This window comes from Pseudophryne corroboree, chromosome 4, assembly GCF_028390025.1.
Source record: "Pseudophryne corroboree isolate aPseCor3 chromosome 4, aPseCor3.hap2, whole genome shotgun sequence".
Taxonomy (NCBI): domain Eukaryota; kingdom Metazoa; phylum Chordata; class Amphibia; order Anura; family Myobatrachidae; genus Pseudophryne; species Pseudophryne corroboree.
Window position 1 is genome coordinate 466,843,557 of NC_086447.1, and position 24,138 is coordinate 466,867,694.

The 24,138-nt window shown below is 49.5% G+C and overlaps 2 protein-coding genes across 2 annotated transcripts in view; one reads left to right on the forward strand and one right to left on the reverse strand.

Annotated features, from left to right (window-relative positions):
* The window catches only part of USP45 (ubiquitin specific peptidase 45), a 478,824-nt gene extending 459,259 nt beyond the window's left edge, over positions 1–19,565 (reverse strand). Inside the window, 1 exon segment of the mRNA XM_063917030.1 lies at positions 19,486–19,565. Coding sequence (XP_063773100.1) covers positions 19,486–19,501 — 16 coding nt within the window. The 5' untranslated portion in view covers positions 19,502–19,565.
* Positions 19,176–24,138, forward strand: part of TSTD3 (thiosulfate sulfurtransferase like domain containing 3) — a 96,279-nt gene continuing 91,316 nt past the window's right edge. The window contains exon 1 of the mRNA XM_063917031.1: positions 19,176–19,431. Coding sequence (XP_063773101.1) covers positions 19,317–19,431 — 115 coding nt within the window. The 5' untranslated portion in view covers positions 19,176–19,316. The remainder of the gene's footprint in view (positions 19,432–24,138) is intronic.

Consider the following 24,138-nt stretch of genomic DNA (forward strand, 5'->3'; position numbering starts at 1 on the left):
CCTGACTCCAGCCGTCCTGGAAATAAATAAATTTTTAAGGCCCTGACTACGTCCAGTAACGTGGAATCTTCCAAGTCCCTAGTAGCCGCAGGCACTACAATAGGTTGGTTTAAGTGAAAAGCTGATACCACCTTAGGGAGAAACTGGGGACGAGTCCTCAATTCTGCCCTATCCATATGGAAAATCAGATAAGGGCTTTTACATGACAAAGCCGCCAATTCTGACACACGCCTGGCCAAAGCCAAGGCCAATAACATGACCACTTTCCACGTGAGATATTTCAAATCCACAGTTTTAAGTGGCTCAAACCAATGTGATTTTAGGAAACTCAACACCACGTTGAGATCCCAAGGTGCCACAGGAGGCACAAAAGGGGGCTGAATATGTAGCACTCCGTTTACAAATGTCTGAACTCCAGGCAGTGAAGCCAGTTCTTTCTGGAAGAAAATCGACAGAGCCGAAATCTGGACCTTAATGGAACCCAAGTTTAGGCCCATAGTCACTCCTGACTGTAGGAAGTGCAGAAAACGACCCAGCTGAACTTCCTCTGTTGGGGCCTTCCTGGCCTCACACCACGCAACATATTTTCGCCAAATACGGTGATAATGGTTTGCGGTTACTTCTTTCCTGGCTTTTATCAGCGTAGGAATGACTTCCTCGGAATGCCTTTTTCCTTTAGGATCCGGAATTCAACCGCCATGCCGTCAAACGCAGCCGCGGTAAGTCTTGGAACAGACAGGGCCCCTGCTGTAGCAGATCCTGTCTGAGCGGTAGAGGCCATGGGTCCTCTGATATCATTTCTTGAAGTTCTGGGTACCAAGCTCTTCTTGGCCCATCCGGAACCACGAGTATCGTTCTTACTCCTCGTTTTCTTATTATTCTCAGTACCTTTGGTATGAGAGGCAGAGGAGAGAATACATAAACCGACTGGTACACCCACGGTGTCACTAGAGCGTCCACAGCTATTGCCTGAGGGTCCCTTGACCTGGCGCAATATCTAGTTTTTTGTTTAGGCGGGACGCCATCATGTCCACCTGTGGCCTTTCCCAACGGTTTACCAACAGTTGGAAGACTTCTGGATGAAGTCCCCACTCTCCCGGGTGTAGGTCGTGTCTGCTGAGGAAGTCTGCTTCCCAGTTGTCCACTCCCGGAATGAACACTGCTGACAGTGCTAAGACGTGATTCCCCGCCCATCGGAGAATCCTTGTGGCTTCTGCCATCGCCCTCCTGCTTCTTGTGCCGCCCTGTCGGTTTACAAGGGCGACTGCCGTGATGTTGTCTGATTGGATCAGTACCGGCTGGTTTTGAAGCAGAGGCCTTGCCAGACTTAGGGCATTGTAAACGGCCCTCAGTTCCAGAATATTTATGTGTAGGGACGACTCCTGACTTGACCAAAGTCCTTGGAAATTTCTTACCTGTGTGACTGCCCCCCAGCATCGAAGGCTGGCATCCGTGGTTACCAGGACCCAGTCCTGTATGCCGAATCTGCGGCCCTCTTGAAGATGAGCACTCTGCAGCCACCACAGTAGAGATACCCTGGTCCTTGGAGACAGGGTTATCAGCCGATGCATCTGAAGATGCGATCCCGACCACTTGATTTTTCCCAGGACTCGTGTGCAGTGATGCACCGATACCTGTTTTGGTTTCAGGAGGTCTCTGACTAGAGATGACAGCTCCTTGGCTTTCTCCTGCGGGAGAAACACTTTTTTCTGTTCTGTGTCCAGAACCATCCCCAGGAACAGTAGGCGTGTGGTAGGAACCAGCTGTGACTTTGGAATGTATAGAATCCATCCGTGCTGTTGTAGCACTTCCCGAGATAGTGCTACTCCGACCAACAACTGCTCCTTGGACCTTGCCTTTATAAGGAGATCGTCCAAGTACGGGATAATTAAAAACTCCCTTTTTTCGAAGGAGTATCATAATTTCTGCCATTACCTTGGTAAAGACCCTCGGTGCCGTGGACAGTCCAAACGGCAGTGTTTGGAATTGGTAATGGCAATCCTGTACCCCAAATCTGAGGTACTCCTGGTGAGGATGGTAAATGGGGACATGTAGGTAAGCATCCTTGATGTCCAGGGATACCATGTAATCCCCCTCCTCCAGGCTTGCAATAACCGCCCTGAGCGATTCCATCTTGAACTTGAATTTTTTTATGTATGTGTTCAAGGATTTCAAATTTAAAATGGGTCTCACCGAATCGTCCGGTTTCGGTACCACAAACAGTGTGGAATAGTAACCCCGTCCTTGTTGAAGTAGGGGCACCTTGACTATCACCTGCTGGGAATACAGCTTGTGAATTGCCTCTAGCACAGCCTCCCTGCCTGAGGGAGTTGTCGGCAAGGCAGATTTGAGGAAACGGCGGGGGAGAGACGCCTCGGATTCCAGCTTGTACCCCTGAGATACTACTTGAAGGATCCAGGGATCCACCTGTGAGCGATCCCACTGATCGCTGAAATTTTTGAGGCGGCCCCCCACAGTACCTGGCTACGCCTGTGGAGCCCCCGCGTCATGCGGTGGACTCAGAGGAAGCGGGGGAAGAATTTTGATTCTGGGAACTGGCTGACTGGTGCAGCTTTTTCCCTCTTCCCTCGTCTCTGTGCAGAAAGGAAGCGCCTTTGACCCGCTTGCTTTTCTGAAGCCGAAAGGACTGTACCTGATAATACAGTGCTTTCTTAGGCTGTGAGGAAACCTGAAGTAAAAAAATTTCTTCCCAGCTGTTGCTGTGGATACGAGGTCCCAGAGACCATCCCCAAACAATTCCTCACCCTTATAAGGCTCTATGTGCCTTTTAAAGTCAGCATCACCTGTCCAGTGTCGGGTCTCTAATACCCATCTGACAGAATGGATATTGCATTAATTCTGGATGCCAGCCGGCAAAATATCCCTCTGTGCATCCCTCATATATAAGACGACGTCTTATGTTCGCAAAATAGTATCCCTGTTTGACAGGGTTACAGACCACGCTGCAGCAGCACTATCTGCAGGTCTCAGTCTAGTACCTGAGTGTGTAAATACAGACTTCAGGATAGCCTCCTGCTTTTTATCAGCAGGTACCTTCAAAGTGGCCGTATCCTAAGACGGCAGTGCCACCTTTTTTAGTGGTACTTGGGTTAATGTCAGAAATGTGTAACACATTTTTTATTGCCGGGATCATGTAACGGATGTTCCTAGTGGATTGTGTATATGTCTCAACCTCGTCGACACTGGAGTCAGACTCCGTGTCGACATCTGTGTCTGCCATCTGAGGGAGCGGGCGTTTTTGAGCCCCTGATGGCTTTTGAGACGCCTGGGCAGGCGCGGGCTGAGAAGCCGGCTGTCCCATAGCTGTTACGTCATCCAGCCTTTTATGTAAGGAGTTGACACTGTCGGTTTATACCTTCCACCTATCCATCCACTCTGGTGTCGGCCCCACAGCGGGCGACATCACATTTATCGGCATCTGCTCTGCCATCACATAAGCCTCCTCATCAAACGTGTCGACACAGCCGTACCGACACACCGCACACACACAGGGAATGCTCTGACTGAGGACAGGACCCCACACAGCCCTTTGGGGAGACAAAGAGAGAGTATGCCAGCACACACCAGAGCGCTATATAATGTAGGGATAAACACTATCACTGAGTGAATTTTCCCCAATAGCTGCTTGTATAAACAATATTGCGCCTAAATTTAGTGCCCCCCCTCTCTTTTTAACCCTTTGAGCCTGCAAACTACAGGGGAGAGCCTGGGGAGCTGTCTTCCAGCTGTACTGTGAAGAGAAAATGGCGCCAGTGTGCTGAGAGAGATAGCTCCGCCCCTTTTTCGCTGACTTTTCTCCCGCTTTTTTATGGATTCTGGCAGGGGTATTTATCACATGTATAGCCTCTGGGGCTATATATTGTGATATATTTGCCAGCCAAGGTGTTTTTATTGCTGCTCAGGGCGCCCCCCCCAGCGCCCTGCACCCTCAGTGACCGGAGTGTGAAGTGTACATGAGGAGCAATGGCGCACAGCTGCAGTGCTGTGCGCTACCTTGGTGAAGACTGATGTCTTCTGCCGCCGATTTTCCGGACCTCTTCTTGCTTCTGGCTCTGTAAGGGGGACGGCGGCGCGGCTCCGGGAATGAACACCAAGGCCAGTTCCATGCGGTCGATCCCTCTGGAGCTAATGGTGTCCAGTAGCCTAAGAAGCCCAAGCTAGCTGCAAGCAGGTAGGTTCGCTTCTTCTCCCCTTAGTCCCTCGATGCAGTGAGCCTGTTGCCAGCAGGTCTCACTGTAAAATAAAAAACCTAAAATAAACTTTCTTTCTAGGAGCTCAGAAGAGCCCCTAGTGTGCATCCAGCTCGGCCGGGCACAGAAATCTAACTGAGGCTTGGAGGAGGGTCATAGTGGGAGGAGCCAGTGCACACCAGGTAGTCTAAAAGCTTTCTTTTAGTTGTGCCCTGTCTCCTGCGGAGCCACTATTCCCCATGGTCCTTACGGAGTTCCCAGCATCCACTAGGACGTCAGAGAAAATATGTTGGATAGTTAGGATAAAAGAAACTACAAGCATTAAAGACTATGGGGGGTATACATTTAGAGGTGAAGATTTTCCCAATGTTTCACCCGTATTTTACAGGCTATACAATTTCATTGCCTATAGAAAAATACATTCTTTCCCGAAAACACACAGGATCAGTGAAACCTGTGTGTTTTCAGTAGAAACAGCCCCATTTTCACATGAAAATGGGCCTGTTTCCGGGTATTGGTGTCGCCTTCCTGAGCAGGTGAAACAAAATCCCAGATAAATCGCGTCTCGCACCAGCTTATCGGGACTAATTGGATAGTCCCCGGCAGGACGATTAGCCGTGGCTAACTGGATTCTGCACTATGTAAAGTATCCAATTAGCGCTGAAATTTTTTCATCTGCGAACAGGGGGGGGATTAGCTAATATAATTTTTTTGACCTATCCAGTTAATCCCCTTTTTTTTAGGGTCAAAAAAAATAAGAATTTACTTACCGATAATTCTATTTCTCATAGTCCGTAGTGGATGCTGGGAACTCCGAAAGGACCATGGGGAATAGCGGCTCAACAGGAGACTGGGCACAAAAGTAAAAGCTTTAGGACTACCTGGTGTGCACTGGCTCCTCCCCCTATGACCCTCCTCCAAGCCTCAGTTAGGATACTGTGCCCGGACGAGCGTACACAATAAGGAAGGATTTTGAATCCCGGGTAAGACTCATACCAGCCACACCAATCACACCGTACAACTTGTGATCTGAACCCAGTTAACAGCATGATAACAGAGGAGCCTCTGAAAAGATGGCTCACAACAATAATAACCCGATTTTTGTAACAATAACTATGTACAAGTATTGCAGACAATCCGCACTTGGGATGGGCGCCCAGCATCCACTACGGACTATGAGAAATAGAATTATCGGTAAGTAAATTCTTATTTTCTCTGACGTCCTAGTGGATGCTGGGAACTCCGAAAGGACCATGGGGATTATACCAAAGCTCCCAAACGGGCGGGAGAGTGCGGATGACTCTGCAGCACCGAATGAGAGAACTCCAGGTCCTCCTCAGCCAGGGTATCAAATTTGTAGAATTTAGCAAACGTGTTTGCCCCTGACCAAGTAGCTGCTCGGCAAAGTTGTAAAGCCGAGACCCCTCGGGCAGCCGCCCAAGATGAGCCCACTTTCCGTGTGGAATGGGCTTTTACAGATTTTGGCTGTGGCAGGCCTGCCACAGAATGTGCAAGCTGAATTTACTACAAATCCAACGAGCAATAGTCTGCTTAGAAGCAGGAGCACCCAGCTTGTTGGGTGCATACAGGATAAACAGCGAGTCAGATTTTCTGACTCCAGCCGTCCTGGAAACATATATTTTCAGGGCCCTGACTACGTCCAGCAACTTGGAATCCTCCAAGTCCCTAGTAGCCGCAGGTACCACAATAGGCTGGTTTAAGTGAAACGCTGAAACCACCTTAGGGAGAAATTGAGGACGAGTCCTCAATTCTGCCCTGTCCGTATGAAAAATTAGGTAAGGGCTTTTATAGGATAAAGCCGCCAATTCTGAGACACGCCTGGCTGAAGCCAGGGCTAACAGCATTACCACTTTCCATGTGAGATATTTTAAGTCCACAGTGGTGAGTGGTTCAAACCAATGTGATTTTAGGAACCCCAAAACTACATTGAGATCCCAAGGTGCCACTGGAGGCACAAAAGGAGGCTGTATATGCAGTACCCCCTTGACAAACGTCTGAACTTCAGGAACTGAAGCTAGTTCTTTCTGGAAGAATATCGACAGGGCCGAAATTTGAACCTTAATGGACCCTAATTTTAGGCCCATAGACAGTCCTGTTTGCAGGAAATGCAGGAAACGACCCAGTTGAAATTCCTCTGTAGGGGCCTTCCTGGCCTCACACCACGCAACATATTTACGCCAAATACGGTGATAATGTTGCACAGTTACATCCTTCCTGGCTTTGATCAGGGTAGGGATGACTTCATCCGGAATGCCTTTTTCCTTCAGGATCCGGCGTTCAACCGCCATGCCGTCAAACGCAGCCGCGGTAAGTCTTGGAACAGACAGGGTCCCTGCTGGAGCAGGTCCTTTCTTAGAGGTAGAGGCCACGGGTCTTCCGTGAGCATCTCTTGAAGTTCCGGGTACCAAGTCCTTCTTGGCCAATCCGGAGCCACGAGTATAGTCCTTACTCCTCTCCTTCTTATGATTCTCAGTACCTTGGGTATGAGAGGCAGAGGAGGGAACACATACACTGACTGGTACACCCACGGTGTTACCAGAGCGTCCACAGCTATTGCCTGAGGGTCCCTTGACCTGGCGCAATATCTGTCCAGTTTTTTGTTGAGGCGGGACGCCATCATGTCCACCTTTGGTTTTTCCCAACGGTTCACAATCATGTGGAAGACTTCTGGGTGAAGTCCCCACTCCCCCAGGTGGAGGTCGTGTCTGCTGAGGAAGCCTGCTTCCCAGTTGTCCACTCCCGGAATGAACACTGCTGACAGTGCTATCACATGATTTTCCGCCCAGCGAAGAATCCTTGCAACTTCCGTCATTGCCCTCCTGCTTCTTGTGCCGCCCTGTCTGTTTACGTGGGCGACTGCCGTGATGTTGTCCGACTGGATCAACACCGGCTGACCCTGAAGCAGAGGCCTTGCCTGACTTAGGGCCTTGTAAATGGCCCTTAGTTCCAGGATATTTATGTGAAGTGACGTTTCTTCTTGACCACAAGCCCTGGAAATTTCTTCCCTGTGTGACTGCTCCCCAGCCTCTCAGGCTGGCCTCCGTGGTCAACAGGACCCAGTCCTGAATGCCGAATCTGAGGCCCTCTAGAAGATGAGCACTCTGCAACCACCACAGGAGAGACACCCTTGTCCTTGGAGACAGGGTTATCCGCTGATGCATTTGAAGATGCGATCCGGACCATTTGTCCAGCAGATCCCACTGAAAAGTTCTTGCGTGGAATCTGCCGAATGGAATCGCTTCGTAAGAAGCCACCATTTTTCCCAGGACCGTTGTGCATTGATGCACTGACACTTGGCCTGGTTTTAGGAGGTTCCTGACTAGGTCGGATAACTCCCTGGCTTTCTCCTCCGGGAGAAACACCTTTTTCTGGACTGTGTCCAGAATCATCCCTAGGAACAGCAGACGTGTCGTCGGAATCAGCTGCGATTTTGGAATATTTAGAATCCACCCGTGCTGTCGTAGTACTACTTGAGATAGTGCTACTCCGACCTCTAACTGTTCTCTGGACCTTGCCCTTATCAGGAGATCGTCCAAGTAAGGGATAATTAAGACGCCTTTTCTTCGAAGAAGAATCATCATTTCGGCCATTACCTTGGTAAAGACCCGGGGTGCCGTGGACAATCCAAACAGCAGCGTCTGAAACTGATAGTGACAGTTCTGTACCACAAACCTGAGGTACCCTTGGTGAGAAGGGCAAATTGGGACATGGAGGTAAGCATCCTTGATGTCCAGAGACACCATATAGTCCCCTTCTTCCAGGTTCGCTATCACTGCTCTGAGTGACTCCATCTTGAATTTGAACCTTTGTATGTAAGTGTTCAAGGATTTCAGATTTAAAATAGGTCTCACCGAGCCGTCCGGCTTCGGTACCACAAACAGCGTGGAATAATACCCCTTTCCCTGTTGTAGGAGGGGTACCTTGATTATCACCTGCTGGGAATACAGCTTGTGAATGGCTTCCAATACCGCCTCCCTGTCGGAGGGAGACGTTGGTAAAGCAGACTTCAGGAACCGGCGAGGGGGAGACGTCTCGAATTCCAATTTGTACCCCTGAGATACTACCTGCAGGATCCAGGGGTCCACTTGCGAGTGAGCCCACTGCGCGCTGAAATTCTTGAGACGGGCCCCCACCGTGCCTGAGTCCGCTTGTAAGGCCCCAGCGTCATGCTGAGGACTTGGCAGAAGCGGGGGAGGGCTTCTGTTCCTGGGAAGAGGCTGCCTGCTGCAGTCTTTTTCCCCTTCCTCTGCCCCGGGGCAGATATGAGTGGCCTTTTGCCCGCTTGCCCTTATGGGGACGAAAGGACTGAGCCTGAAAAGACGGTGTCTTTTTCTGCTGAGAGGTGACCTGGGGTAAAAAGGTGGATTTCCCAGCCGTTGCCGTGGCCACCAGGTCCGATAGACCGACCCCGAATAACTCCTCCCCTTTATACGGCAATACTTCCATATGCCGTTTGGAATCCGCATCACCTGACCACTGTCGCGTCCATAACCCTCTTCTGGCAGAAATGGACAGCGCACTTACTCTTGATGCCAGAGTGCAAATATCCCTCTGTGCATCTCGCATATATAGAAATGCATCCTTTAAATGCTCTATAGTCAATAATATACTGTCCCTGTCCAGGGTATCAATATTTTCAGTCAGGGAATCCGACCAAGCCACCCCAGCACTGCACATCCAGGCTGAGGCGATTGCTGGTCGCAGTATAATACCAGTATGTGTGTATATACTTTTTAGGATATTTTCCAGCTTCCTATCAGCTGGTTCCTTGAGGGCGGCCGTATCAGGAGACGGTAACGCCACTTGTTTTGATAAGCGTGTGAGCGCCTTATCTACCCTAGGGGGTGTTTCCCAACGCGCCCTAACCTCTGGCGGGAAAGGGTATAATGCCAATAATTTTTTTGAAATTAGCAGTTTTTTATCGGGGGAAACCCACGCTTCATCACACACCTCATTTAATTCATCTGATTTAGGAAAAATCAGGATTTTGGTACTTACCGATAAATCCCTTTCTCCGATTCCACAGGGGCCACTGGAGCGTAGTTACAATGGGGAAATAGTAGGTAGTAATTGGGAGCTGGCACTTTAAAATTCTCACACTATGGCTAGCTCCTCCCCTACTATCTCCCCTCCAAGCCAGTCTACGTAAAACTGTGCCCAAGGATAGCTGGAATAAACAAACCGTAAGGTAGAGGAGGTTAATGACGCCCTGTAAACCAGGATAACCTAAACCAAACCTGGAACAGAACCTGACAAAAAAACCAGGCTAGCCTGAACTCAACAAGCAGTCATATGGTGATCTGCAAACTGTTAAGCAAAAAACAAGGAGGAACAGCGCTGGGCGGGCGTCCAGTGGCCCCTGTGGAATCGGAGAAAGGGATTTATCGGTAAGTACCAAAATCCTGATTTCTCCTTCATCCACTAGGGGCCACTGGAGCGTAGTTACAATGGGGACGTCCCAGAGCTCCCAAAAACGGGTGGGAGAGCGCTGAGAGTCCTGTAAAACCACTCGGCCAAACTGTGATGCAGAGGCCGCAAAAGTGTCAAACTTGTAGAATTTGACAAAACGAATGTCGGTCCGACCAAGTAGCCGCCCGACAAAGTATTCATGGAGACCCCACGGGCAGCTGCCCACGAAGGTCCCACAACACGCATATAGTGCGCTGAAAAGGAAAACGGAGGTTCCCGAGCAACCGCCAAGAAGACTGTCTGAAGGTCAGATGAATCCAACAGCCCAGCATATGCTGGGACCCTGGTTATTTAGTACGGGAGTATCGTACAGAACAAAGAGGAAAAACACTTTGTCGAATAGCCTAAGACCTCTGTAGAGAGAGTCGGCGAGCCCTGACCATATTCAAAGAGGACTGAAAGACACTAGTGTCAGATTTATATGAAAAACGTACATCCCCTCTGGAAGGAACGACTGCTGAGGCCGAAGCTCAGCCGGGGGAGTTGCCAATAGAGTACTCCCTGAAAGAGAGCCCGAACTTACGGCCGCCAGGCAAATCTCTTTTGGAAGAAAACCGAAAAAGGAAGAGACCCAAAATTTCAGGTCAATGTGGTTTGAAGCGCAGCCATGCAAAACCTCCCAGAGAAAACCAAGATGAAGGCTGAATGGTAACTGAAAGAAGGGGAAAACCCCTTTTTATCCTTATTATGTCCCTTAAAGTTTTCCAAAAGTGGCAAAAGCGAGAAGAGGTAACAGACTTCTGAAATCGGGGCCCAGTAGGCATAACCGAACTAGGGAACTCCTCCCTTCTGAGGTCTCGTGAACAGTCACACGTTTAAACGAACTCAGTGTAAGATGAACAAAGAAAAGGACCCTGTTGAAGTAGACAGTCCAGTCGAGGTAGGAGCCAAGGCTCCTCTACTGACAACAGGTGTCTGTATCTTCAAGTCATGTGCGGCCCAACAAGAGCCACGGAGAGGACTAGCACGCATATTTCCCTCCTGTGTTATCGACCGTGAGGTAGAATTAGAAAAGGAGGCAGGATAGAATAACCCGAAACTCCCAGGAACCCTGAGGGTATCCTCGGCTATTGCCGCCAGAGCTCACGTCCGAGAGTAGGTTAAAGAGTCAGTCAGAACGCCCTGAGGTTGATCCAAAATCTCCGCCCACAGCGGACCAGCTGACAAAACTCCGGGGAATGTTCCCTCACCCGGGAGTCTGACCTGGTAGCTTGACCTGGAAAGAAAATTGTTGTCCCCCGCTCAGAGGGGAATGTAGGCGACCACTCATTGCGTTGCAGCTTGACTGAAGAAATAGAGTACCTGGTACCGAGGAAGGAAAAATCCTCCGACGGACCCTGTTGAAAAAACGTCTATGAGGAGCATAAATTGGATCTGTGTCGAACCAGAAGCTCCTGGATCCTCCGGATATTCAGAAGCCCCTAATGTACAGAGTGGGATAGTAGTAGTAGATTGTCCCATTAGGGAACCAACGTCACCTCCTGCCCTTGAAAAAGAGTTATTCTGTGATCTTTCTGAACCCTGTGGGAGCGGAAGAGAGATCAAAAGGAAAGGACTGACAGTGAAAATAAGAATCCTGTAATGCGAATCTGAGAACAGCCTGATAAGGAAAACCCAGCGGAAAACCGTAAACAGGCATCTCTGAAGACAAAGGACACGTAAAACTCCCTTTTTTGTTCAAACTAGCGATCACAGACTGAAAGGATTCTAAGGCCAGAATAGGCCTGGCCGAGCCAACTTGCTTCGGAACGTGAAAAGAAAACAAAGGCCTGAGAACTATCCCGATTCAAATGATCTGTGAAAAACAGGGAACAACACCCTTTGCGATTAGAAGCATATGGAGCGCCGCCTGCATTATGACTCTCTTGTCATTGTAAATCGGCTGATCCATGCCGAGGGACTCCTGAGACGGTTGTACCCCAAAATCTAGTCTGTAACCGCCCAAGCCTTGTCCCCCTGTAGTGGGTGTATAGGATGATCGAAAATCAGACTGGACCGAGGATGTTGAACCTCTGCTTCAGCCATTTAACCCCGAGATCCCCTGGCTACGGAGATATCGCCCATGTGGAGTCAAAAGCTTGAAAGGGCACGGAAAAATCTAAAGGAAAGACCGATAAAGGTCTGTCTTGGAGCTGGGGCAGTAGTAGGAGAAATCAAAGTGGACTTACCTCCAATGGTTCAAGAAATCCTGCAGAAAGTTTCTTCCCCTGAACCATCTGCCCCGTAAGATTTCATGTTCACCTGTCACTGTCGCAGCCCCAGAGGTCGTCGGGTTAAGACAGCCCAATCGAAAATGCAGGTTCCGAGTCTGCAGACGTGGAGACCTCCAAAGAACATAAGGCAGAATCGTGATTCTGACCTGTACCGAAGTATCAATTGATTCTGATGCGAAACAACCTATAACCTAGAGGACAATTGTTCCACAACCTACCTGCTCCGGACAAGGTAGAACCCCGCTGCCGTATATGTGTCTTCAGTGGATCCCTGAGCCAGGTTGCCTCAGGAAAACGGCAGTTTGTTGGACCAGCGATACATCGAGGGGTATACCCTGGAGAGGTTCTGATACCCTTTCCTGCCGTCTGCGGGGAAAGGATAGGAAAACAAACATTGTTTGATACCTGAAATGGTGTATTCGGGTGTCTGCCGGCCGTCTACCGGAGCCTGCCCAGCTCATCCGAAACTGGACCAGTCGCTGTCATTTCGTCATCGGCGTCGAACCCTGATGGACTTGACGTGTCCGTCTCCTTTACCTGCAGTATCAGCCGAACTGCTGTCTAATGCACCTGGATATTCGGAGACACTGGTTCCGACTCCACAGAAAACAGACATCATTAGTATTGTAACATGGAAGGTTAACAAGGTTCTTTTAGAAACCTGGAGAGGTGAAATGACGTACCAGGTCTCTGGTTAATAGTGACATTACCTGTATATCTGAGCTGTTCAAACAGGAGTGTCATGCAGGTGCGTGGAGGGCTAAGCAGATGGCTCCACCGCATATTCACACCTAAGAGGGAATTCTTTGACTATCCCAGGTGAGACAAACGAAAGGAGAAAAGGTGGGTTAAATAAACACAGCCCTATGTAAGGTCTGCACTATAATGTGTAGAGACGTACACGATTCAAATAAACTCTCTGGGGCAGCGGAGACCTGAACCAGTAGCGCTGCGCTGTGGGACCGGAGTCTTAGCCCTAGGCTATAGGATCTCCCCTTAAAGGTTTTTTTTTTTTTTTTGGATGTTCAGATACCCGCTACTAGCGTACTGAGCCACAGCGCTATTTGTCTGATGCCTTACACACATTCCCAAATTACAAATAGCATTAGTAACTAGTGACACCAAGGAATCATAAAGGGGAGGCAACACCCCGCCCTGTATGTAGTGTACCGCTAATTTAGGTGTACCAGATGTTTCTCGGAGGTTGCGCTGGCTTTCCAAAATGGTGACCAGCCTGCGAGCAAAGATGGGGGGAAAATGTTATGTGGCAAGGTGGGGTATTCTGTTATTAGAAAACATTGCGGAAATGTTTGTTTTAACCCCTATATATGGTATTGTATGGATATATCTATATACATACCCACACACACTTAAATATATATATATATAAACCTATCTATATATATATATATATATATAGATCCGGAATAACGGCGGCACTCACGGCATACAATGAAGAGGCAGACGCAAGTCTGATATCAACGTTTCAATGTTTACTAAACATTGAAACGTTGATATCAGACTTGCGTCTGCCTCTTCATTGTATGCCGTGAGTGCCGCCGTTATTCCGGATCTATTATTGGACACAGCATCTGCTGTAACCACTGGAAGGCACCGGCTATTTCATCCTGCTTCAACCCCAGCTGAGGACTTAGGGAGTGCCGTGCTATATGTATGTATATATATATATATATATATATATATATATACATATATATACATACACACACACACCACACCCAACCGGGTAGAGAAATACTGTGTTTGTGAACCTAATAGGGTAGATAAATACTGTCTATGTAATAGAGCAGGTTCCCTGATCTACATGTATAAAATGTTGGGGACTGCCCTGTAGGGAGGAATGTAGCTATATTTCAGCACCACAATGCATACAAAAACTAAAAACCCCAGAGACAGGATCTGTTGCCTAGAGACAGTAACCGAGCTGGGAGCCCGCTGTTATAAGCCATCACCCCCCCTCATACCTTGTACTATGCACATAATAAATCCTCCCTGCACAGCCAGGAGAGGAAATGAGCTTTGAGCGGCCCGGTGGGCGGGGGACTGTGGAGCGGCGATGTCATGCTGCAGCGGCCGGGGAGCGGAGAGAGCCCGCCGTACAGAGCGGGAGTTAGCTCCGCCCCCCTGCTTCGGCGCCAAATTTGAATCCGCTGCATAGACAGCGGAAAGGGTCCCTGTATCCCCCGGCCGCCTCACTTAGAAAATGTATCTCCCCGGGCCGCTTGTATGCTGCGGAGAATGCGGCCGGAGAGAGGGGGTCTGAGCCCGCCAAACGGAGCGGGAGTAAGCTCCGCCCCTTGTATTACCCGCGGGGAGATGTATTTGTATATCACCCTAAAGGGAAGCCATCATGGGATTTGATCAGTATATGCAGCAGCTACTAGCCCACTGAGCTACACAGGCTACTCCTGCGGGTAGTAAGAGCGCTAAGCCCGCTTACAGAGCGGGCTGAAGCTCCGCCCCCCACATAATGGCGCCAAGTTTAAATCAGTAAGTGCGCCTTTTAGGACGTTTAGAGTCACTCACAAGCTCCTGATAGCAAAATTTATGCTTCCGAATCTCTTGATATCAATTCCGCACCATGTCCCCCAAACTAGGAGACCATGATGTGCCATACATTAAATCAAGTAAAAACATACATCAGTTTGGAGGGGGGGAGATTGTACTCACCGCTGTCCTGATGTAGTGTCGTCAGGAGCCGCACTCAGCGGAATCTTGCCCGACCGATCGGCCCCGACACGCGCCGCACGCAGCGGTGTCCGGTCGTTGTGGAGCGGCCCCGACACGCGCCGCACGCAGCGGTGTCCGGCCATTTTTTATACTCACCGCTGCCTTGCTGCCGGAATCTTCTGCTGGATGGAGTGGTCCCGACACGCGCCGCACGCAGCGGTGTCCGCCAACTCAGGAGAGCTCAGTGTCTCCCTCAGCCGGGGCCCATCCCGAGCCGCACGCAGCTGCGATGGGACCCCGCCGGCAGCTCCCGCGGTGCAGACTGGCAGTGGCAGAGCTGCCAGTCTGTGTGTGTAAGTAAGAAAAATAAAATAATAAAGAAAAAAGAAAAAATTCTTCAGCTAAACCCAAGTGAACCAGCTACCTCGGGCACTAAACTAAGACTGGCTTGGAGGGGAGATAGTAGGGGAGGAGCTAGCCATAGTGTGAGAATTTTAAAGTGCCAGCTCCCAATTACTACCTACTATTTCCCCATTGTAACTACGCTCCAGTGGCCCCTAGTGGATGAAGGAGAAACTACGGGTAGTTTTTTCACACCCCACATAATACCCTTTTTTGTGGTACTTGTAGTATCAGAAATGTTCAAAACCTCCTTCATTGCCGTGATCATGTAACGTGTGGCCCTACTGGAAAATACGTTTGTTTCCTCACCGTCGACACTGGAGTCAGTGTCCGTGTCTGGGTCTGTGTCGACCATCTGAGGTAACGGGCGCTTTAGAGCCCCTGACGGTGTTTGAGACGCCTGTACAGGTAATAACTGATTTGCCGGCTGTCTCATGTCGTCAACAGTCTTTTGTAAAGTGCTGACACTATCACGTAATTCCTTCCATAAGACCATCCAGTCAGGTGTCGACTCCGTAGGGGGTGACATCACTATTACAGGCAATTGCTCCGCCTCCATACCATTTTCCTCCTCATACATGTCGACACAACGTACCGACACACAGCACACACACAGGGAATGCTCTGATAGAGGACAGGACCCCACTAGCCCTTTGGGGAGACAGAGGGAGAGTTTGCCAGCACACACCAGAGCGCTATATATATACAGGGATAACCTTATATAAGTGTTTTTCCCTTATATAGCTGCTGTATAGATTTATCTGCCAAATTAGTGCCCCCCCTCTCTTGTTTTACCCTGTTTCTGTAGTGCAGGACTGCAGGGGAGAGTCAGGGAGCTTCCCTCCAACGGAGCTGTGAGGGAAAATGGCGCCAGTGTGCTGAGGAGATAGGCTCCGCCCCCTTCTCGGCGGCCTTTCTCCCGCTTTTTTAAGGAAAAATTGGCAGGGGTTAAATGCATCCATATAGCCCAGGAGCTATATGTGATGTATTTTTTGCCATCTAAGGTGTTTTTATTGCGTCTCAGGGCGCCCCCCCCCAGCGCCCTGCACCCTCAGTGACCGGAGTGTGAAGTGTGCTGAGAGCAATGGCGCACAGCTGTGGTGCTGTGCGCTACCTTATTGAAGACAGGACGTCTTCTGCCGCCGATTTTCCGGACCTCTTCAGTCTTCTGGCTCTGTAAGGGGGCTGGCGGCGCGGCTCTGGGACCCATCCATGGCTGGGCCTGTGATCGTCCCTCTGGAGCTAATGTCCAGTAGCCTAAGAAGCCCAATCCACTCTGCACGCAGGTGAGTTCGCTTCTTCTCCCCTTAGTCCCTCGGTGCAGTGAACCTGTTGCCAGCAGGATTCACTGAAAATAAAAAACCTATACTTAAACTTTTTTACTAAGCAGCTCAGGAGAGCCACCTAGTGTGCACCCTTCTCGTTCGGGCACAAAAATCTAACTGAGGCTTGGAGGAGGGTCATAGGGGGAGGAGCCAGTGCACACCAGGTAGTCCTAAAGCTTTTACTTTTGTGCCCAGTCTCCTGCGGAGCCGCTATTCCCCATGGTCCTTTCGGAGTTCCCAGCATCCACTAGGACGTCAGAGAAATTATATTTTCACCCAAAAACATATAGGATAAGTTCCTGGCCCTATGGTGTTTTTGTGAAAAAAACGGGGCTAATAGGGTTCATTATTGTGGAGAACAATAACTAATAAGGCGTGTTGTAGGTGAAGAACAAGTCCCCAATAACTGCTGGCTTTCTGGGATAATTGGATAGCCACGGGCATCAATTAGCTAATTGGATAACGACTAATTGGATAGCGCCTTAAGTGCTCCTTCACCTTTGTGAACTATTTGAAGGTACATATTCTGCCACTATAGCTCATCCTGCTTCTCTTTACCGAGGTGAAGCAGGAAGGTACATCAACGAGATGTAAGAACATCTTGTTTGCTAGAGCAGGAGAGTGAAAATTCTCCCCTCCGGCGATCCCCACTAGAGCACACCTCACATCAGCTTAGTGCTGATGCATTGCGTGTCTCCCTGGCCGTCACCATGGTGCATGTGCGAGATCTCGCTGCTCTTGCGATATCTCACATGTATCCTGGAGCAGGCAGCCACAGCAGCCATGGACAGAGCTGTCCCTGCTGTGCTGTATGGGCAAATCGTTATCTGCAGGCGTATTCATACATTGCCTGGCACATCGGCGTATTTTCTTAGAGATAGCAGCGCCGATAATGACAGGGGCACATAGCACTCCTGTCATTTGCCGGTAATCACGCAGGTCTTACATGGGGAGAAGGGGTTCTGTGCGCATAACGTGCGCTGATACCACTGTTACCCCATATTGGAGGATCATCCATCTACCCCAAAATGCTCTGTTCCTGGACTTCCTTACCAGAGGTGAGTCTGCAGCACAGTCCAAAATTCAAATAGGGGAGCCACACCAATTGCCAGTGAGTATGGTGATGAGTGGCAGTTGCTGTGGCTCTTCTATCTGACTTTTGGACTGTGCTACAGCCTTACCTCTGCAACTGCCACTGGCAAGGAAGTCCAGGAACAAGAGCATCTTGGAGGCTATAGAGTGATGACGGCAGTCAATGTGTGTTAGATCACAGATGCATTGGAGAGACTCCTCTGGGGAAATGGACACCTTGTATGCACCCTGTATCATATTAAGGAACTGGATGAAGAATGCCTCCATAAGCATTAAGTGGTTTACTCCCACTGTGAGTGATTTTGGGGAATGACACAAACATTAAATGATAAACAACCAGCTCCTGTCATTTTTCAAAAACAGCCTGTAATGTGGCAATTTGATGGCTATTGGTTGGTACTTTGGCCCTCATTCCGAGTTGATCGCTCGCTGGCTACTTTTAGCAGCTGTGCAAACGCACAGTCACCGCCCACGGGGGAGTGTATTTTCACATTGCAGGAGTGCGAACACCTGTGCAGCCGAGCGGCAGCAAACACATTTTGTGCAGAATAAGACCAGCTCTGTAGTTACTTATTCTTTGCAATGATTGCTGCAACGAAGGTCCCAGTATTGACATCAGATACCCGCCCAGCAAACACCTGGCCACGCCTGCATTTTTCCAAACACTCCCAGAAAAAGGTCAGTTGACACCCAGAAACTCCCACTTCCTGTCAATCTCCTTGCGTCCATCAGTGCGACTGGAAGCGTCGCAAAAACATGTGCAAAACCACAAAGCTTTGTACTTGTATGACGCACCTGCGCATTGCATACGCAGATTAGCCCCATTCTGCCATAATCGCTGCGCTGCGAAAATCTGCAGCGAGTGATCAACTCGGAATGACCCCTTTTATCTCTCTCCAAAGCTTAGTACACAGACCCCATGTAACTGACATGCAATATTTGTAGCTAAAAAAATAACAAATAAATGTCCCGAGTGGAGCAATTTTTCATCATGTTTATTGAGGTGGGAATACCGGAGCACCTGACAGAAGCGGTACATGTGATCACCTCTAATGATGTGTAACCTTTTTGGCAGTTACAGTACCCTTTTTTATGGTCTGTACCGGCCATGTTTAAACGTCTATCCATTACACACACCCTTTCCTAATTTGTACAGATTTTCTGGTCAACTGTGTTGGAGGGTGATAACATAATGCACATAATCCCAAAGTTATGTATCATTAAATGTGTCTATGATGTGATAAACATCCAGTCACCAGTTTCCTTGTCCCTTGTCCCAAAAATCCCTAACTATACTGAGAGAACAGGGAAGTATAAATAATATACTGTTGGCAGCACTTCCCTACCTTGTGTATGTACCAGTAACGCGTCTCCCTATGCTGTGTTACTGGCATATATCAGTGGCAGTCCGATGCTGTGTAACCGGTAACAACATGCAGCAGAGCACACATCGCCTACTACCTACTGTAGTGTACAGCGCCGGCCGCTCACACTGCTGCTGCGGGGGTTGCTGTACAGTCACAGTGTACTCCGCCAGTCTGTTCGCCGCCACCCACGTGTCCCCAGCGGGCTGTGTGTCTACTGCTGCGGCCGGGTACTGCAGCTACGGAAGCCTACACGCCCCAAACCTCCCACACTGTAGCAGCAGCTGAGTTTAGACAGCCCGCGCTGTGATAAGGGTGACATGTGTTTCGGCGGACAGGCACGTGTGCAGCCGCTGTATTACTCCGTTATGCATGCACTCCTGGCCCCGCCATCAGTGATGTCCCATCCTAGGAGATGGCCGGCTGTAATTTCCGGGACGGGCACCCCCCACAGGAGGAGGAGGGCGTCTATATCGTTCTGCTGCTACGGGCGTGTGTGTGTGTGAGTCGTGACCTGTCAGCAGCAGCATGTCCGCCTGGCTGGGGCGCCTGTGTGTGCCTGCTGTGAGGGCAGTGTGTGCACGCCGCGCTGTGCGTGGAGCCGGGGATGGCTGGAGAGGAGCCTGGCCGGCGCCGCACCGGGGTGAGATGATGATATACTGGCGCTGTACGCGGCGACACTCAGCTCCGCGCTCACCCTCTCCACCTGCCATAGAGCTATGTCGGTGCCAGTAGGTTACACTGCCCCGGATCTGTCCGTGCAGCCCGGCACTCTCACTTACTACCCTTCTGCCTCTCACCCTGTGCAGGACAGCTGATAGCAGCTGCGCATTCTGTCACACCGTAGCATGTATTACTAATAACTAACTACCGTCCCATTACTATGGGGGCTACACGGATATATAATTACTTGTGCTTATGCTTTACGCTCCAAGGTAGCCTGTCTATGTATTATCTGTGTGGAAATGAAAGGGACATGTATAGCGGCAGGATGTCTATCCTATTTGTTCAACAACACAGTGACATAGATCACACACTGTACTATCTTGTGATGCGTTATACTGTTCCCATGTAGATGACTTGCTAAGTAATGGTGTTGCCTTTCGGGTATGTTATATATTATTATCTGATTTCATTCGGGATGCCAGCAGTCAAAACTGACCACGGCATCCGGATTGTGAGAATCTTGACATACACACTTGCCGATGCCAGCAGGGTAGGGAACGACACCCATGTTGCATCTTCAGCATGGCTGTCCTTAAAGAGACGAGGAAGGAGGTCGTTAACAATGTGCGGGAGCACGCATCATTAACTACATTGTGTACACACTAGACCACAGGTTCTCAAACTCGGTCCTCAGGACCACACACAGTGCATGTTTCTCTATCGTCCTAAGTGGATGCTGGGGTTCCTGAAAGGACCATGGGGAATAGCGGCTCCGCAGGAGACAGGGCACAAAAAAAGTAAAGCTTTTACCAGATCAGGTGGTGTGCACTGGCTCCTCCCCCTATGACCCTCCTCCAGACTCCAGTTAGATTTTGTGCCCGAACGAGAAGGGTGCAATCTAGGTGGCTCTCCTAAAGAGCTGCTTAGAGAAAGTTTAGCTTAGGTTTTTTACTTTACAGTGAGTCCTGCTGGCAACAGGATCACTGCAACGAGGGACTTAGGGGAGAAGTAGTGAACTCACCTGCGTGCAGAGTGGATTTGCTGCTTGGCTACTGGACACTAGCTCCAGAGGGACGATCACAGGTACAGCCTGGATGGTCACCGGAGCCGCGCCGCCGGCCCCCTTGCAGACGCTGAAGAGAGAAGAGGTCCAAAATCGGCGGCTGAAGACTCCTGAGTCTTCATAAAGGTAGCGCACAGCACTGCAGCTGTGCGCCATTTTCCTCTCAGCACACTTCACACAACAGTCACTGAGGGTGCAGAGCGCTGGGGGGGGCGCTCTGAGAGGCAAATAAAAACCTTATTAGAGGCAAAAAATACCTCACATATAGCCCACAGAGGCTATATGGAGATATTTAACCCCTGCCTAACTTCAAAAATAGCGGGAGACGAGCCCGCCGTAAAAGGGGCGGGGCCTATCTCCTCAGCACACAGCGCCATTTTCTCTCACAGAAAAGCTGGAGAGAAGGCTCCCAGGCTCTCCCCTGCACTGCACTACAGAAACAGGGTTAAAACAGAGAGGGGGGGCACTGATTTTGGCGATATTGTATATATATAAAAGATGCTATAAGGGAGAAACACTTATATAAGGTTGTCCCTATATAATTATAGCGTTTTTGGTGTGTGCTGGCAGACTCTCCCTCTGTCTCCCCAAAGGGCTAGTGGGTCCTGTCCTCTGTCAGAGCATTCCCGGTGTGTGTGCTGTGTGTCGGTACGTGTGTGTCGACATGTATGAGGACGATGTTGGTGAGGAGGCGGAGAAATTGCCTGTAATGGTGATGTCACTCTCTAGGGAGTCGACACCGGAATGGATGGCTTATTTAGAGAATTACGTGAGAATGTCAACACGCTGCAAGGTCGGTTGACGACATGAGACGGCCGACAATCTATTAGGACCGGTCCAGGCGTCTCAGAAACACCGTCAGGGGTTTTAAAAACGCCCATTTACCTCAGTCGGTCGACACAGACACAGACACGGACACTGAATACAGTGTCGACGGTGAATAAACAAACGTATTTCTCATTAGGGCCACACGTTAAGGGCAATGAAGGAGGTGTTACGTGTTTCTGATACTACAAGTACCACAAGAAAGGGTATTATGTGGGAGTGAAAAAACTACCTGTAGTTTTTCCTAAATCAGATAAAATAAAATGAAGTGTGTGATGATGCGTAGGGTTACCCCGATAGCAAATATTGGCGTTATACCCTTTCCCGCCAGAAATTAGGGTACGTTGGGAAACACCCCTTAGGGTGATAAGGCGCTCACACGCTTATCAAGTGGCGTTACCGTCTCCAGATACGGCCGCCCTCAAGGAGCCAGCTGATCGGAAGCTGGAAAAATATCCTAAAAAGTATATACACACATACGGTGGTTATACTGCGACCAGCGATCGCCATCAGCCTGGAGATGCAGTGCTGGGTTGGCTTGGTCGGATTCCCTGACTGAAAATATTTTATTCATGTAGAGCATTTAATAGGATGCATTCTATATATATGTATGTGAGATGCACAGAGGGATATTTGCTCTCTGGCATCAAGATAAGTGCGTTGTCCATATCTCCCAGAAGATGTCAGGGACACGACAGTGGTCAGGTGATACAGATCCCATACGGCAGATGGAAGTATTGCTGTATAAAGGGAAGGAGTTATTTGGGGGTCGGTCCATCGGACCTGGGGACCACAGCAACAGCTGGGAAATCCAACCTTTTTTACCCCAAGTTACATCTCAGCTAAAAAAGACACCGTCTTTTCAGCCTCAATCTTTCCTTTCCCATGAGGGCATGCAGGCAAAAGGCCAGTCATATCTGCCCAGACATAGAGGTAAGGGAAGTAGACTGCAGCAGGCAGCCCTTTCCCAGGAAAAGAAGCCCTCCACCGCGTCTGCCAAGTCCTCAGCATGACGCTGGGGCCGTGCAAGCGGACTCAAGGTGGGGGGGTAGTCTCAAGAGTCTCAGGGCGCAGTGGGATCACTCGCAAGTTGACCCCTAGATCGTACGAGTATTATCCCAGGGGTAAAGATTGGAGAGTCGAGACATCTTCTCCTCGCAGGTTCCTGAAGTCTGCTTTACCAACGGCTCCCTCCGACAGGGAGGCAGCATTGGAAACAATTCACAAGCTGTATATCCAGCAGGTGATAATCAAAGTACCCCTCCTACGACAAGGAAAAGGGTATTATTTTTCCACACTATATTGTGGTACTGAAGCCAGACGGCTTGGTGACACATAGTCTAAATCTAAAATGTTTTGAACACTTACATAAAAGGTTCAAATCGAGATAAAGTCACTCAGAGCAGTGATAGCGAACCGGAAAAAAGGGGACTATATGGTGTCCCTGGACATCAAGGATTACCTTCATGTCCAAATTTTGTCCTTCTCATCAAGGGTACCTCTGGTTCGTGGTACAGAACTGTCAATATCAGTTTCAGACGATGCCGTTTGAATTATCCACGGCACCCCGGGCCTTTTTACCAAGGTAATGGCCGAAAAGATGTTTCTTCAAAGAAAAATAAATTATCCCTTACTTGCACGACCTAAAAAGGGCAAGTTCCAGAGAACAGTTGGAGGTCGGAAGAGCACTATCTAAAGTAGTTCTTCGACGGCACGACTGGATTCTAAATATTCCAAGAATCGCAGCTGTTTTCCGACGATACGTCTGCTGTTCCTAGGGATGATTCTGGACACGGTTCAGAAAAAGGTTTTTCTTCCCGAGGAAAAAGCCAAGGAGTTATCCGACCTGTCAGGAACCTCCTAAAACCAGGAAAGGTGTCTGTACACGAGTCCTGGGAAAAATGGTGGCTTTTTACGAAGCAATTCCATTCGGCAGATTCCATGCAAGAATTTTCCAAAGGGATCTGTTGGACAAATGGTCAGGGTCGCATCCTCAGATGCACCTGCGAATAACCCTGTCGCCAAGGACAAGGGTATATCTTCTGTGGTGGTTGCAAAAGGCTCATCTATTGGAGGGCCGCAGATTCGGCATACAGGATTTGATCCTGGTGACCACGGACGCCAGCCTGAGAGGTTGGGGAGCAGTCACACAAGGAAGAAACTTCCAGGGGGTATGGACGAACCTGGAAAAGTCTCTTCACATAAACATTCTGGTACTAAGAGCAATCTAAAATGCTCTAAGCCAGGCGGAACCACTCCTGCAAGGAAAACCGGTGTTGATTCAGTCGGACAACATCACGGCGGTCGCCCATGTAAACAGACAGGGCGGCACAAGAAGCAGGAGTGCAATGGCAGAAGCTGCCAACATTATTCGCTGGGCGGAGAATCACGTAATAGCACTGTCAGCAGTGTTCTTCCCGGGCGTGGACAACTGGGAAGCAGACTTCCTCAGCAGACACGATATTCACCCGGGAGAGGGGGGTCTTCATCCAGAAGTCTTCCACATGCTAATAAACTGTTGGGAAAGACCAATGGTAGACATGATGGCGTCTCGCCTCAAGGACAAGTATTGCGCCAGGTCAAGAGATCCACAGGCAATAGCTGTGGACGCACTGGTAACACCTTGGGTGTACAAATCAGTATATGTGTTTCCTCCTCTGCCTCTCATACCAAAGGTATTGAAGATTATACGGTGAGGAGGAGTAAGAACAATACTAGTGGCTCCGGATTAGCCAAGAAGGACTTGGTACCCGGAACTTCAAGAGTTGGTCACGGACGACCCGTGCCCTCTACTTC